The following is a 12,937-nucleotide window of genomic DNA, read 5'->3' on the forward strand; positions in this document are numbered from 1 at the left end:
TACTACAAATTTCACTCTAGAAAATTTGAAGAATAAAATCTAATGAAGGACAAAATTATTGTAAAGTTTATATGAAAGTATGTTTGATAGCTAAGAAAAATTTTGTGAAGTATAGTTAGGGGAAATTTATCTTAACAGATATTAAAAGTTACTATGAAATAATTGTGATCAAAACTTGATGGATATTGGCCCAGAAATGGACAAGTAGGTAAGAGGGCATGAAGAGAGTCCTGAAAGAGAGGTGAGTATGATGTTGGTGCAGTATTTCCAATCCGTGATTGGGAATCTGCGTATGTGGAGGGCTGAAGGAGTTCTGTGTGGATTTTCAACTGCAAGATAGGGTGGTGCCCCAATCCCCGCGTTGTTCACGGGTCAGCTGTAACTCATTGTGTGTCTGGAGGAAAACCAAGCTAAGCTCCATCTCACACTATGTAAAAATCAATTCCAGCTGGATGCTGGGAATATAGGAGTAAATTTAAAAAAAGGTAAATTTTAAAATATAATGCAAAACTATTTTTAAAAATTTAGATTATATGTCTAACCTGGGGAAGTAAAATTCTTTTGAAAGAAGACAAGAAATGGTGAATACAAAAATTCTTGAATGGCTGAAAGTAAGTCAAAGACAGATAATAAACTGAAGGGGGGGAAGTATATATATAGCAAAGAATTACTATTATAATTACAAAAAGCTCCTGTAAAGTAAGTCAAAGACAGATGATAAACTGAAGAGGGGAAAAGTACACATATGGCAAATAATTAATATTGTAATTACAAAAAGCTCCAGTAAAGTAAGCTCGTAAGGAAAAAATAAATTCCACTAGAAAAGAAAGGTAAGAAAGATGCTGCACAGAAAATGATGGCTACAAACAAAGCAATTAAAACAATTAGGTATTCATTTTCACTATCAAGTGGCAAAATTTAAGGAGTGCACTGTATACTGCTGGTGAGGACTTAGAGAAACAGGCAGGTGTTACTAGGGCTGTGAATTGCTGTAATCTTTTGGGAAAGGAATCTGGCAATATGTGTCAAAAAATAAGTGCATCCATTTACCTGGCAGTCAGTCCCATATGGAAGAATTTACCCTATGGAAATATGAGCACCAATTAGTAAGGATTTGGTGTCAAGAGAAGTATAGCAGCTGTATTCATGGTGGCAAACAAAAACAAAATCGCCCATAGGTTTTACTATCACTGATGGGGAGTTATTGAATAAATTATGGGATGTTTATGTAAAAAGTACAACTTTTGTAACATGTGTTCAGTACCAGTGTATTTGTACATGGTTGTTTAGTGACTATATGGCATTACCCTGCTGGTTTTGTTTGCCTGGAGGGCTCCCACAGTGTATGGAGGTGTGTAGACCGTGGGAAAGGAGTGGAAGCTGGTGTGCCGGCAGGTGGTTAGCACTGGACCTCGGGGCTCTGGGCTCCAGGGGTTAGGAAATACTACCAACTTCTGCTTTATGCATATTTATATCCTAGGATTGTTTGGCTTGTTGCAACAAGCATAAGCATGTATTACTTTCCTAAGTTTAAAAAGGGAGGGTAGTGGAGAAGCAGATGAAGAGTAGAGCTTTCTTTAAATGTGGCCCATCTTTCTAGAAATGAACCAGAAATGTTGCATGTTATGGTAAAAAGGCATGGAATATCTAAAAATAATTTATTACTTTCTTTGTCCATAGGAAATGAAATGGCCTTTGGGATTTATGGATTTACTTTCTGAATATATTTTGGGGTGGGTGGAGTGTAACTGGTTGCCTGCCTCAGTGAGGATTTCTAATGCACCTTTTGAAAAAAAGAATTGAGGCAGTCCCACAATAAGTTTTTTGTTGTTTTTACAAAAACCTTAATAAAAAGAGAATTCCATATCCATTCTGTGAAGATGAAGAAAGCAAAAATACTTACATTACTTAACAAAAATAGATTCGGCATTAGGTTTGGGTCTGTGCTCCCTAGCATGAAAAGGTAAGAAGAGGGTGGGGAGAGAAAATAAAACTGTTGTCCTTTAGCAAAAAGTGAAACGCTCTGATTCCTTGGGGGAGGAAACCCTGAAAGATCAGTTCCAGGGGATCTCAGTGGGGCCAGGTCGCTTTCAGAGGAGGGCAGTTAGGATTTTGTCACAGGTCAGAAGCTATTGTTATATGGCTTTTCCTTAATAAGCAAAGGCCAGTGAAGGGTCAACCAGTGAAGGCAATCTAGCCAGAGAGACTTCTCACTTCTTAATTGCAATAGGAGTGCTTTTTAAAAACCTCTTAACATGTAATTTACTTACTCTTTTGAATAGAGCTGAGTAGGAATTTTCCTTTATACGCTGAATAAAGCAAAGCTTTGCAAAACTACATCCTTTAGGAAGTCTAAGAACTCTCTTAGTAAGTACGCTCACTTCAGAAAAATTACGTCAATACAGATAGTTAGAGCAGGTTAGAAATTGTTCTTATCCTGGGGGAAAAGCAAGTTTTTAGTGTCTTATTTAGTAACATTTTTATAGCTTAATTGTGGTTATTTATGTTTAATTCACTAACTTTAAAGAGTCATTTAATAGTTTTTATAGTTCAGAAAGTGAGCCTTGCATTAATACAGCCTAGCCTTCTTAGACAGAATTTCAGGTAGAATTTGTATCTAACATTCAGTTCTATCTAAGTAATGCCTCATTTATGGAAATTCTCTGGTTTCGTTTTTTCATTTCTTAATTCTCAATATTCAGTGATGTAGTGTTAAATTGTGCAGAACAAAGCTAGAATATAATTAACAGGTGCATTATTTAAGCTACAATTTAGACCTAACTATTGCACCAACCAGTTTTGAAATTGAAGAATTAGTTATCTACACATGAAATTCTATAGGGTTCAATGGTTTCTCATGGGCAGTTAATAATTGACAATAATCATAAAAATTTGTCTTGTGATTTTAAGTTTAGAGTTTTTTGTTGATTTTATATACATACTTAATTCCTTTTGAGAGTCCTAGACTTGGTAAATTTCCAGTGATGGTTGAGGCCTCATCAGTTCATCATATCCGTAGATCTGATGCGTCCCAGAGCCCTCGGCAGCCGACCTTATGGTTAGTAAGTACGCTGTTTGTTTGACGTGTGCTGTTTTCTCTTTCAGACGAGGAACTGGTGCTTTTAAATCCAGAGTGGGACTGCCTGCGCCTGCTCCTGTTATCAATAGCAAATATGGACTCAGAGAAACAGATAAACGTTTAAATAGGCTTAAAAAGTTAGGTGACAGCAGCAAAAATTCAGACAGTCAATCTGTCAGCTCTAACACTGATGCAGATACCACTCAGGAAAAACACAATGCAAGTAAGTAAGGGAGATTTGATAAGCATCTTTTCTTAAGTGTTTTCACACAATTTGTTTTCTAAAGTGTGTTTCAGTAGTTTTGATCTTTTAAATATTGAGAGAAACCCTGGGACTCGTGCACTCCAGCAGCATCGCAGGATTCTAGAAATGATTTGCCACGGAAGCAGGCTTGTTGGCCTCCAGACTCGGTGCACTTGTCTAGACTGACCTGTCTGCTTTCCTTGAATACTTGGTAACTGGATATTCTTCAGCCTGTGTTCCAGGGTCATCATATATGTATGAAAGAAACATTTTCCAGGTGTTAGTTTCACCATAATTATATCATTATGTCTTCTGAGAAGACAGGACGGGGTGGAATCTGACAGGCACATACGTGCTTCTGTGCCTAGCCAGCCTGTTAGGGCGGAGGATGGACTGGGGGAGGTGATAGCTTCTGGCTTCAAGGTTTCCACCTTTTTACTACTTACCCAGTTTCCTAAGTTACCAGTTACCGACTCGTAATTGTGATAAAGGAACATTTTAGATGTCACTGTGCTCTGACGTACTAGCCACTAACAGAAGTAGCAAGATGAAAGGAGAAAGAAGCAAGCGTCAAGAGACCAGGCCAGGGAGGGGGCGCAAGACCTAATGGAACTGGAAAAAGAGGGAACGAAGAATAAAGAGAAAAGGAAGAGAAGAAAGCCGAAACGAACAGAAGAAAACACATCATCTTGATGGAGCTTTGAGGTCCTGGGACTATTCTGGTTGCGGCTGCAGTTCACCTCGGTGATGCCCGTTTCCTCCGCTCCACTCAAATCGTAGGCTCCTCAGTCCGACTGATCTGACAGGCATTGAGTTCGCATGTTTTGGCTTGGTGATCCCCTAAGTATGCCAGTTTCGGCACTGAATGTTCACAGATGCTTCTAGTGCCTGATGCCCTCTGAGGTCTGGTTATTTCAGGCTCTTTTCCCTGTTTTCACACCAGCACTGGTGCTCCCCTCCTGTACAGAAAATCCCAAAGAAAAGAGAAGAATCCCACAGTGGCAAAGCTCAATGCCATGAATTCCCAAATCTACCGCTGCTGGGAGTCGGAGGCCACACGTGACCTCTTTAGTGTAAAAGTTATCCTGTGTATCGTCCGGTTTATAAAAATGTCCAACGTGAACAAAAGAGCAGTTAGTCTGTCACTCACTGTGGACTATTGGTTCTAATAATAAATACAGCACAATCACTATTTGTTTTCTGAGTCTGGTTCCTTGTGAGACGGGAGACTTGTGAGACCTATATGTGGAGACAGCCACCGTGCTGTCCACATTGACTGGCTCTTGACATTCGTGGGGGTGCTTTGTGTTTTTATTCATTAACTGTATTTCTAATGCATAGATTCTGAACTCAGTACAACACTTAGTTTAAAAGATTGGAATACAAATATTTTTGGAAGGTTTTGAGTATATTACTAAGTGACCATCAGGGAATATTTATTAATAAACCAAATACTTACTAAAAGCCTGGTAGTAGTTGAAGAGATACATATATGTAGGAGACTCAGCCCTCGGGGAGCTTATGCCTAGTTCCAAGACAGGACAGGTGCACAAGTAACAGCGCAGAGCCACTTTCCTAAGTGTACAGGCAACAGTAATCCCTCTGAGCTGTAATCTCAGCATTACAGAACAGGTGCTCACTTCCCGGTGGCTGTGGATGTGGGGGCGCTGACTTCATTCAGCTGCTTTCTGCAGAATGACTGACTGACTGACTGGTACAGAGTGAATGTGCTAACTGAGGGTCGTGTGGTGGGCGTGCTCTGTGCTCTAAAGGAGTTACAGGCTTACTCCAGTCACCTCCTCGGCCAGCATACACTCCGCCGTGTTCACGCAGTATTTTCCCGAACTCTTCCATGCATTCTTTTAGGCTGTGTTTCTTTTGGTTCTCGTGTCTTAAACACAGCCTCTTAGCCGTGTGAGAGGAAGACTTGTTAAGAACACAGCTGGTAGCAAAGCCAGAGTGCCTGAGCTTTCTCCTGAGGGCGGTGGTATCCATTGGGTCAGAGTGCACTCTCCATGCATAGCTGCCCACTTTGATTCTGCAGCTTGTTTGGGATTTAGTGGCTGATGGAGGAGCTGCTTTCCCTGAGCAGTGTGTATATTCTTCTTAAACATTTCTGCCTAGTGGGAAGAAAAATTACTTCTTTCTTCCACACAGATCCTTTTTTAAAAGTTTTTTAATCCTCATCTGAGGATATGTTTAATTTTCATTGACTTTACAGAGAGAGGAAGGGAGGGAGGAGAGAGAAACATTGAGATGAGGGAGAAACATCAATCAGTAGCCTCCCATGCACGCCCTGACATGGGATTGAACCTGAAACCTGAATCAGGTATGTGCCCTGATCAGAATCAAACCCACAACCTTTTGGTATGTGGGGTGATGCTCCAACCAAATGAGCCATCTACCAGGGCCAGACCCTTTTTTGAAAGGTGTCTTGGGAGCCACAACCTGTTTGCTTTCGCATCCACAGAGCGGAAACAAATGCTTTTTTTTTCTAAGTATTTTTTTAAATATGTTTTTAATGATTTCAGAGGGAGATAACTAGAAACATCAATGATGGAAGAGAATCATTGATCAGTTGCCTCCTGCATGTTCTCTACTGGGGATCGAGCCCACGACCTGGGCATGTGCCCTGACTGAGAATCAAATTGTGACCTCTCGATTCATGGTTCAACACAACCACTGACCCACACCAACCAGGCGAGAAATCCTTTTCACAGATTCAGTTCGCATGCCTGAATTGTGCCACTATTGGAAGATTCTGGTTTTTGTGCCTGAATGGCTGGGCTATGCCCCATAATCACTGTGATATGGAATGTGTGTCATTGCAAATGCCTCAGGTCGGTGCAGAACCCAGAAGACTTGGCCAGTGGAGTAAGCTTATCTTAACTAAGGATCGCCTATCCTGGAGGTAGGAGATGTGTCACTGCTTCTCTCTCTCCTGTCACAGACAGCACTCCTTTCTGCCGAGCCCGCAGGCCCGATCCAGGCAGTCGCTGCCAGTCTGTGTTGGTCACGTAAGATGGAGGATGCTGGCTCCTCAAGTTCTGAAGGTGTCGGCTGTGTGTGGTCTTCGTGTCACCTCGGTTCGTGTTAACTGTGCTCCTGGGGTTTCTCCAGCACAGAGCGAGGACACAGCCCTGGCACTCGGGGAGCTTTGGGGTCCTTGTGCTGCTCTTGTATCTGCCTGCGATTCTTGATGCCCAGGCAGGGCTGCCTTATGATTTTGAGGACACCCTGAAATGACTCTGAGGGCTGTGCGTGGCTTCTTTACCCATGAGCTGGGACTGGCTTACCTTAGAGGCAGTGCTGAACCAGTTGGGATCTTAAACCATATTCCTCAGTTCAAATCCCATCCCTGCCACTCAGCAGATGGACGATCTGAGGCACATTAGTCCACATGAGCTTGGTTTCATGCAGTGTGACAGCTCTTACTCCAAAAAATGCTTACTAGCATTGAGATCATACTAAGGCGGCCATTTGCCCAGCACCTGCTATATAATAATTGTTAAGAATGTGTGTTTTCACCTAAAGTTACTGTTAGGTTATGCATTTGAGGTTTGTCCTAGCCACTAGGGGAGAGTCACGCCTGGTGTGAGTGCTGGTGCCGGGGCCACCACAGGCACACCTTCTCTCCTACGTCAGCATCCTCAGTCTCTGATGGACTTTTATTAGTTTGCCACTGGGGCCACTGTCTTCCTCCCTCACCCTCCTGGTGCTGATGTTCTCACAGCGCCCAAGGATAGTGTGACCCTTTGGCACTTGCTACCCTTCGGTCTTAGCCACTTTGCTCACACTTCTGCCCAGCTTGCTATGTCCTTTTTGAACTTTGACTTGGTAAGCACACTCTTTAGCTGGACTTTTGATGAGATCATGCCTTTTGAGACAAAATGAGAATACACTATAAATACATAAACATAAGGGAAACAAGTTGTAGCATCAAGTCGTCTATTCTGAGCTGTTGAGAACAAACACCCAAGTGCTTTGTGAGTGGTTCGCTGTGGTCAGCTAACAGTGATTCCGTGGGAAGGAGGGGTGGAAGAGGAGAGGCACGCTCCAGAATCACCATAAAATGAGATTCGTCTAATGGCTTAAAATAAGTGTCCAAGTAAGGGAGCTCTGGTGTCACGAGACACGTAACAAGAGTACCCTGTCCTATGTAGAAAGTCTGGGCAGGCTCCCTGGAAAAGTGTTTCCTACGCTGAACTTTAAAGAGGTTGAGAAGTTGGCCAAGTGAAGCACTTGGGACTTTTATTTTAAAAATATCATAAGGGGATGAGTGTAGGACTTGAATAAGTGAAGTTTATCATGGGTGGAATTGAAGATAGGAAGAAAGGATGTGAGCATAACTTAACATTTTAGATTTGGTTCTTAGAGCATTAGGTTATTGAAAGGTTTAAATCCCAGAAGCGATATGGGTACTAGGAAGATAATTTTGTCTACATGATGGAGGATGGGGTGTTGGGAAAGCAGTAGGAGAGACAAAAAAAATGGTGGAAGCTGTTGGCCCTCATTCAGGCAGGAGGTTGTGGCATTGACAATGGAGAGAGGTAGACACTCCAGTGACCTGGCAGGAATGGACTCCACAGGACCTGGAGGCCGATTGGGTGAGGCAGGGAAAGCAAACGTCAGGAATGACCTCCCAGTTTCTGGGGTGATTGGCCAAGAGCACTGAGGCGGAGAAGCAGCCATGAGACTTAAAGGCGAGTTCAGTTTAAGCATGTTCACCAAGGGGCTCCAAGGCAGCCTCGGGAGATCCGGATGCCAGCGGGTATTTGGTGGTAGGGCCTGTGATTCGGGAGAGAATCAGGTGAGAGAAAGTGGCTCAGGAAGGGTGTGGGTGCTTATCATCAGGAGACTGTTTTTTCAAGGGCCTAGGACAGCGGACGGGAGAGGGTTTTCCAGGAAAAGGGATGGTCAGCAATATCACATTCTGCAAAGGAAGGTAAGGACGGGAAGTGCTCACTGGGTTTCACGACCTGGAGGTGGTCAGAGATTGGCCAAGGCTCTCATGCGAGGGACAGGCTGGATCCCGATTTCAGGGGGATCGCTGTGGAGAATGCAACGTATCCGTGATTCTAGGTACAGCTGATTGCAGGTGCAAAATGAGGAAAAGGGAACAATAGGCTGAGGACCACTAAGCTTGGTCATAGGATGGTCCTTGAAGAGTCAAGCTGGGCAGAGGACCACATAGCCAACTCTGAGGAAGCTGAGCACAGAACACTGGTGTTGACTTACATCAGTAAGCACATCAAGCCTGGCTGGTGTGGCTCAGTGGTTGAGCATTGACCTATGAACCAGGAGGTCATGGTTTAATTCTCAGTCAGGGCACATGCCTGGTTTGAGGGCTCAATCCCCAGCATGCAGGAAACAGCTGATTGATGATTCTCTCTCATCATTGATATTTTTTCTCTCTCCCTCTGCCTTCCTCTCTGAAATCAATAAAAATACATTCTAAAAAATAAGTAAATAAGTACCTCTACCAGTTCCACCTTAAAGGAAGCCTTAAAAGCAGAAATTCTTTAGCCAAAGAATTCCCCAAATATCCTCATATTTTAAAAATTATTTCTAGCAAGTTCTGTGTAATTCCAGTTCATATACACATTCCCCAAAATTACTACTGTTCTTCAAGAAATAGTGGGCCTCATTTCTGGGAGTTTTGCTGGTTTGGGCACCTCACTCCATTTAGGAGCCAGGCTTGAGTACAGAGCTCCATTCTTGGTGGTGTGACGCTTGGAATGCTTGTTACTCATTCTTGTTCTCCATAAAAACTAACTAATGGTGACTTACTTGCTCAACCAAGCAGAAGGAACAGCAGTTGCCCTGGCAACCTTTGGGCATGTAGTAAGGGACCATCTTTGTCGGCAGTGTGCTGGGCTTACCCACATTCCTTGTTTTCTATTTCCTTGTTTTCAGATGAGAGATGGTGATTGTTTGGTATTCTCAGCTTCTCTGTGAATAATTTAAAAGAGGCATTTTGATGGGGATGAGGTTTTCAGGTGGGGAGTGTGGGAAGCTGAGAAGTTGACTCATGTAAGACACTGTGTAGGTCCAAAGGTAAATGCAAAGGAAAACAGAGATGGCAGCTGGTCAGTGGCAAGGTCAGAGGTTCTCGAGGCGCAGCTTAAACTTGAGTCACATATAAGCCTTTTGTAAAGCCCTTCAGTTGTCACCTTAGTTCCCAGTAGGATCATCCCAGCCTTTCTGTGTCCTTGTCCAGAGGAAGGAAGTTGGAGCCCCCTTGTCTGAGAGTAATTCTGGCAGCATGCTCCTTCCCTCTCAGTGTGACTGTGGGCAGCGAGCAGGATGGGAGGGACGGCCCAGGTGAGCTCTGCTGATCTCCCTGCGCCTCAGGGAGAGGTTTTAGATAGGCAGTTCTTCGGGGCGGTTGTCGGGGATACAACGTGGTTCCTCGGATCTCTTGTTGAAACCATTGGAATAGAATTTGTCTCTGAGCCCACTTGCAGTATATTTCCTGAGTTAATGAGTAGTTTGGATTTTAGAAACCTATTTAAAATGATGATTTTGCCCTAACCGGTTTGGCTCAGTGGATAGAGCGTCGGCCTGTGGACTGAAGGGTCCCAGGTTCGATTCCGGTCAAGGGCATGTACCTAGGTTGCGGGCACATCCCCAGTAGGAGATGTGCAGGAGGCAGCTGATGGATGTTTCTCTCTCATCGATGTTTCTAACTCTCTATCCCTCTCCCTTCCTCTCTGTAAGAAGTCAATAAAATATATTTAAAAATAAAATAAAGTAAAATGATGATTTTAAGAATTTGTGAAAGAAAATAAAACTATGATTTTTTTTCTTAGGTCCACTTTAAACCTTTTACTTGGTAAAATACTAAATCAGGAAAAGAAATACCTATTGTGGACCAGTATCATGATAGATTAAGGACAAGCATAGAGTGAAATCTAGGTACTTGGTAGCAGGAACTCTTCAAACACCCAGTTCAAATGTGAATAGATGCTCCATGAATCAGAGGCTGAAATTAGAAAGAGACTGAAGGAAAGCGCGGGAGCTTACGTGCAGGCAGAAACCTGACTGGTCTGTCCGCCATGTGCCTGTGTAAGTGAACGCCACATGGCCGAGAGTCTGGTTTTGGATACTGTTTTGTGTTATCCAGGCTCTTTTTCATCTTTTCTCTTTTCTTTTTTTTAACTTTGCAGCTTCTAGCCGAAAAGCTTCCGTTGGTGTGAAAAAGACCAGCAAGAGCAGAGCGTTAACAAGGCCATCTGTGCCAAGAACTCCAGCCCCTTCCAGTTCTACCTCATCCAGGCTAACCCACACTCAGAACTCCAGGGTACCAAAGAAACTGAAGCAGCCTGCACGGCCTTTACTTTCGAAGGTGAAATTAAGAAATCATTGCAAACGGCCGGAGCAGAAGAGCGCTTCACGAAACCTCGAGATGGGAAACTTAGTCCTTAAAGAGCCTAAAGTAGTTCTATATAAAAATTTGCCCATTAAAAAAGATCAGGAGCCAGAGGGACCAATACCAGCCACAGTGGCCAGTGGGTGCTTAACCAGACATGCGGCAAGAGAGCACAAACAGAATTCGGGGCGAGGGGCCCCTTCGCCGGGGGAGGGCACCCCCAGCACCTACACAACCAGGCGATCTGCACGGACGAGAATGATTTTGAAGGAGCCCTCTGACATCAAGCTTGAACCAAATACGTCGGACGACTATGAAAGCAGCCTGCCTGAGCCTTGCCCAGAGAGTGGCGAGCAACCACCTCCTGCGACGCAGGAAGAACTGGTGCATGACACTGCACACAACGGGGAGGCGAAGTGTCCTAGGAGTGACAGCGGCATTGCAAAAAAGAAGTCACGGCAAGGGAAACTTGTGAGACAGTTGGCAAAGGCGGGGGAGTCCACTCCGGAGCACAGTCCCCCTGGGAAAGCCGGTGTGGTAGCCAGCGTGCTGGGGTCCCTCCCCGATCAGGGTGAGCACAGCGGCTCGGAGGGGCTGCCCGGGAGCTACATGGATTGGGCCCCTTCGCCTGTTGATGGTTCGGTGGTGACATCAGATAGCTTCAAAACAAAAGACGGCTTCAGGACTGCAAAGAGTAAAAAGAAGAGGCGAATCACAAGGTATGACGCACAGTTAATCCTGGAGAATAACTCTGGGATCCCCAAATTGACTCTTCGCAGGCGTCACGATAGCAGCAGCAAGACAAACAATCCAGAGAATGATGGGATGAATTCTTCCAAAATAAGCATCAAGTTAAGTAAAGACCATGAAAATGATAATAATCTCTACGTAGCAAAGCTTAATAACGGATTTAACTCAGGACCGGGCAGCAGCGCCACAAAATTAAAAATCCAGCTCAAACGGGACGAGGAGGGTCGGGGGTCCTGTGTAGAGGGGCGTCACGAGAACGGGGTGTGCTGCGGTGACCCGCTTTCTCTCCTGGAGTCGCAGATGGACGTCGATGACTACAGTCAGTACGAGGAAGACAGTACAGATGACTCCTCCTCCTCTGAGGGGGACGAAGAGGAGGATGATTACGACGATGACTTTGAAGATGACTTTATTCCCCTCCCTCCAGCCAAGCGACTGAGGCTAATAGTTGGGAAAGACTCAATAGATATTGACATTTCTTCCAGGAGAAGAGAAGATCAGTCTTTGAGGCTTAACGCATAAGCTCTGGGTCTCAATTTGACCTGGGATAAACTACTTACAAATAAAAAATTCCAGTGTATTATTCCTCAACTGAAACATTTTAGCGGCAGCACTTCTCTCATTTCTTCACTTATCGGCATAACACGTAGAAAGTGTACAGCGTACTGACTTACCTGAAGTCTGATTTGTGCACATTTTTATTGTACTTTTTGAATAGCCTCCTTACGTGCAATTCCGAGTTAGAGGGAGAGCCCTGTTGTAAAGTAAAGGCTCAGCAAACTACAGTGATAGCAACTTTCCACACGACGTTGAAAACAATAATGTGGCTACACAATTTTTTTAACTTGTAAGAGCATCAACTGGCTCTTTAATATGTGACTAAATAATAACTTAAACCAATCCTAGTAGCAGCATATTAAGGTTTTCTAGTCCATGCTAATATCACCAGCAATGATCTTTGGCTTTTTGTTTTATTTGCTAGATGTCCCCCCCTTGGAGTTTGATCAGTTCCACACTGTTTGCTGGCCAGGTGTACTGTGTGTGGCCTTGGTTAAATAGCAGACCATCAGTTGGGAGTCAAATTGGTTTATTTTTTTTTTTTTTAAAGTACAATCCCATGCGTGACAGCCAACTTTTCAGTACATTATATGTACGAGGGTAGCAGTGTGCAGGATGAGTTTCGATACAGCGTATTTATTGCTTGTCATGTAAATTAAAGACCTTGTATTTAACACTTTTCAATACTTTTAGATAAAATTGTTCTTTGCAAGAATGATTGGTGCTTATTTTTTCAAAAATTTGCTGTGAACAATGTGATGACAACAAGCAACATTTAATGAACTACAGCTATCTTAATTTGGGTCTTCAAGTTTTCTGTTGCACTTGTAAAATGCTACAAGGAATATTAAAAAACTCTATTCACTTTAACTTATAATAGTTTATGAAATAAAAACATGAGTCACAGCTTTTGTTCTGTGGTAACCTATAAAAA

The 12,937-nt window shown here is 43.5% G+C and overlaps 1 protein-coding gene across 10 annotated transcripts in view; it reads left to right on the top strand.

The window, feature by feature from the left end:
- Positions 1-12,937, top strand: part of KMT5B (lysine methyltransferase 5B) — a 49,600-nt gene extending 36,663 nt beyond the window's left edge. For 8 of the 10 annotated variants that reach the window (XM_036326409.1, XM_036326410.1, XM_036326408.1 and 5 more), the window contains 2 exons: positions 3,106-3,302; positions 10,493-12,937. In XM_036326409.1, coding sequence (XP_036182302.1) covers positions 3,106-3,302; positions 10,493-11,967 — 1,672 coding nt within the window. In that variant the 3' untranslated portion in view covers positions 11,968-12,937. Of the gene's footprint in view, positions 1-3,105; positions 4,452-10,135; positions 10,162-10,492 lie in introns of those variants that run through there. The other 2 variants (XM_036326411.1, XM_036326412.1) reach the window with 2 other exon arrangements.

This window comes from Myotis myotis, unplaced genomic scaffold (genome assembly GCF_014108235.1).
Source record: "Myotis myotis isolate mMyoMyo1 unplaced genomic scaffold, mMyoMyo1.p scaffold_m19_p_10, whole genome shotgun sequence".
Classification (NCBI taxonomy): Eukaryota; Metazoa; Chordata; class Mammalia; order Chiroptera; family Vespertilionidae; genus Myotis; species Myotis myotis.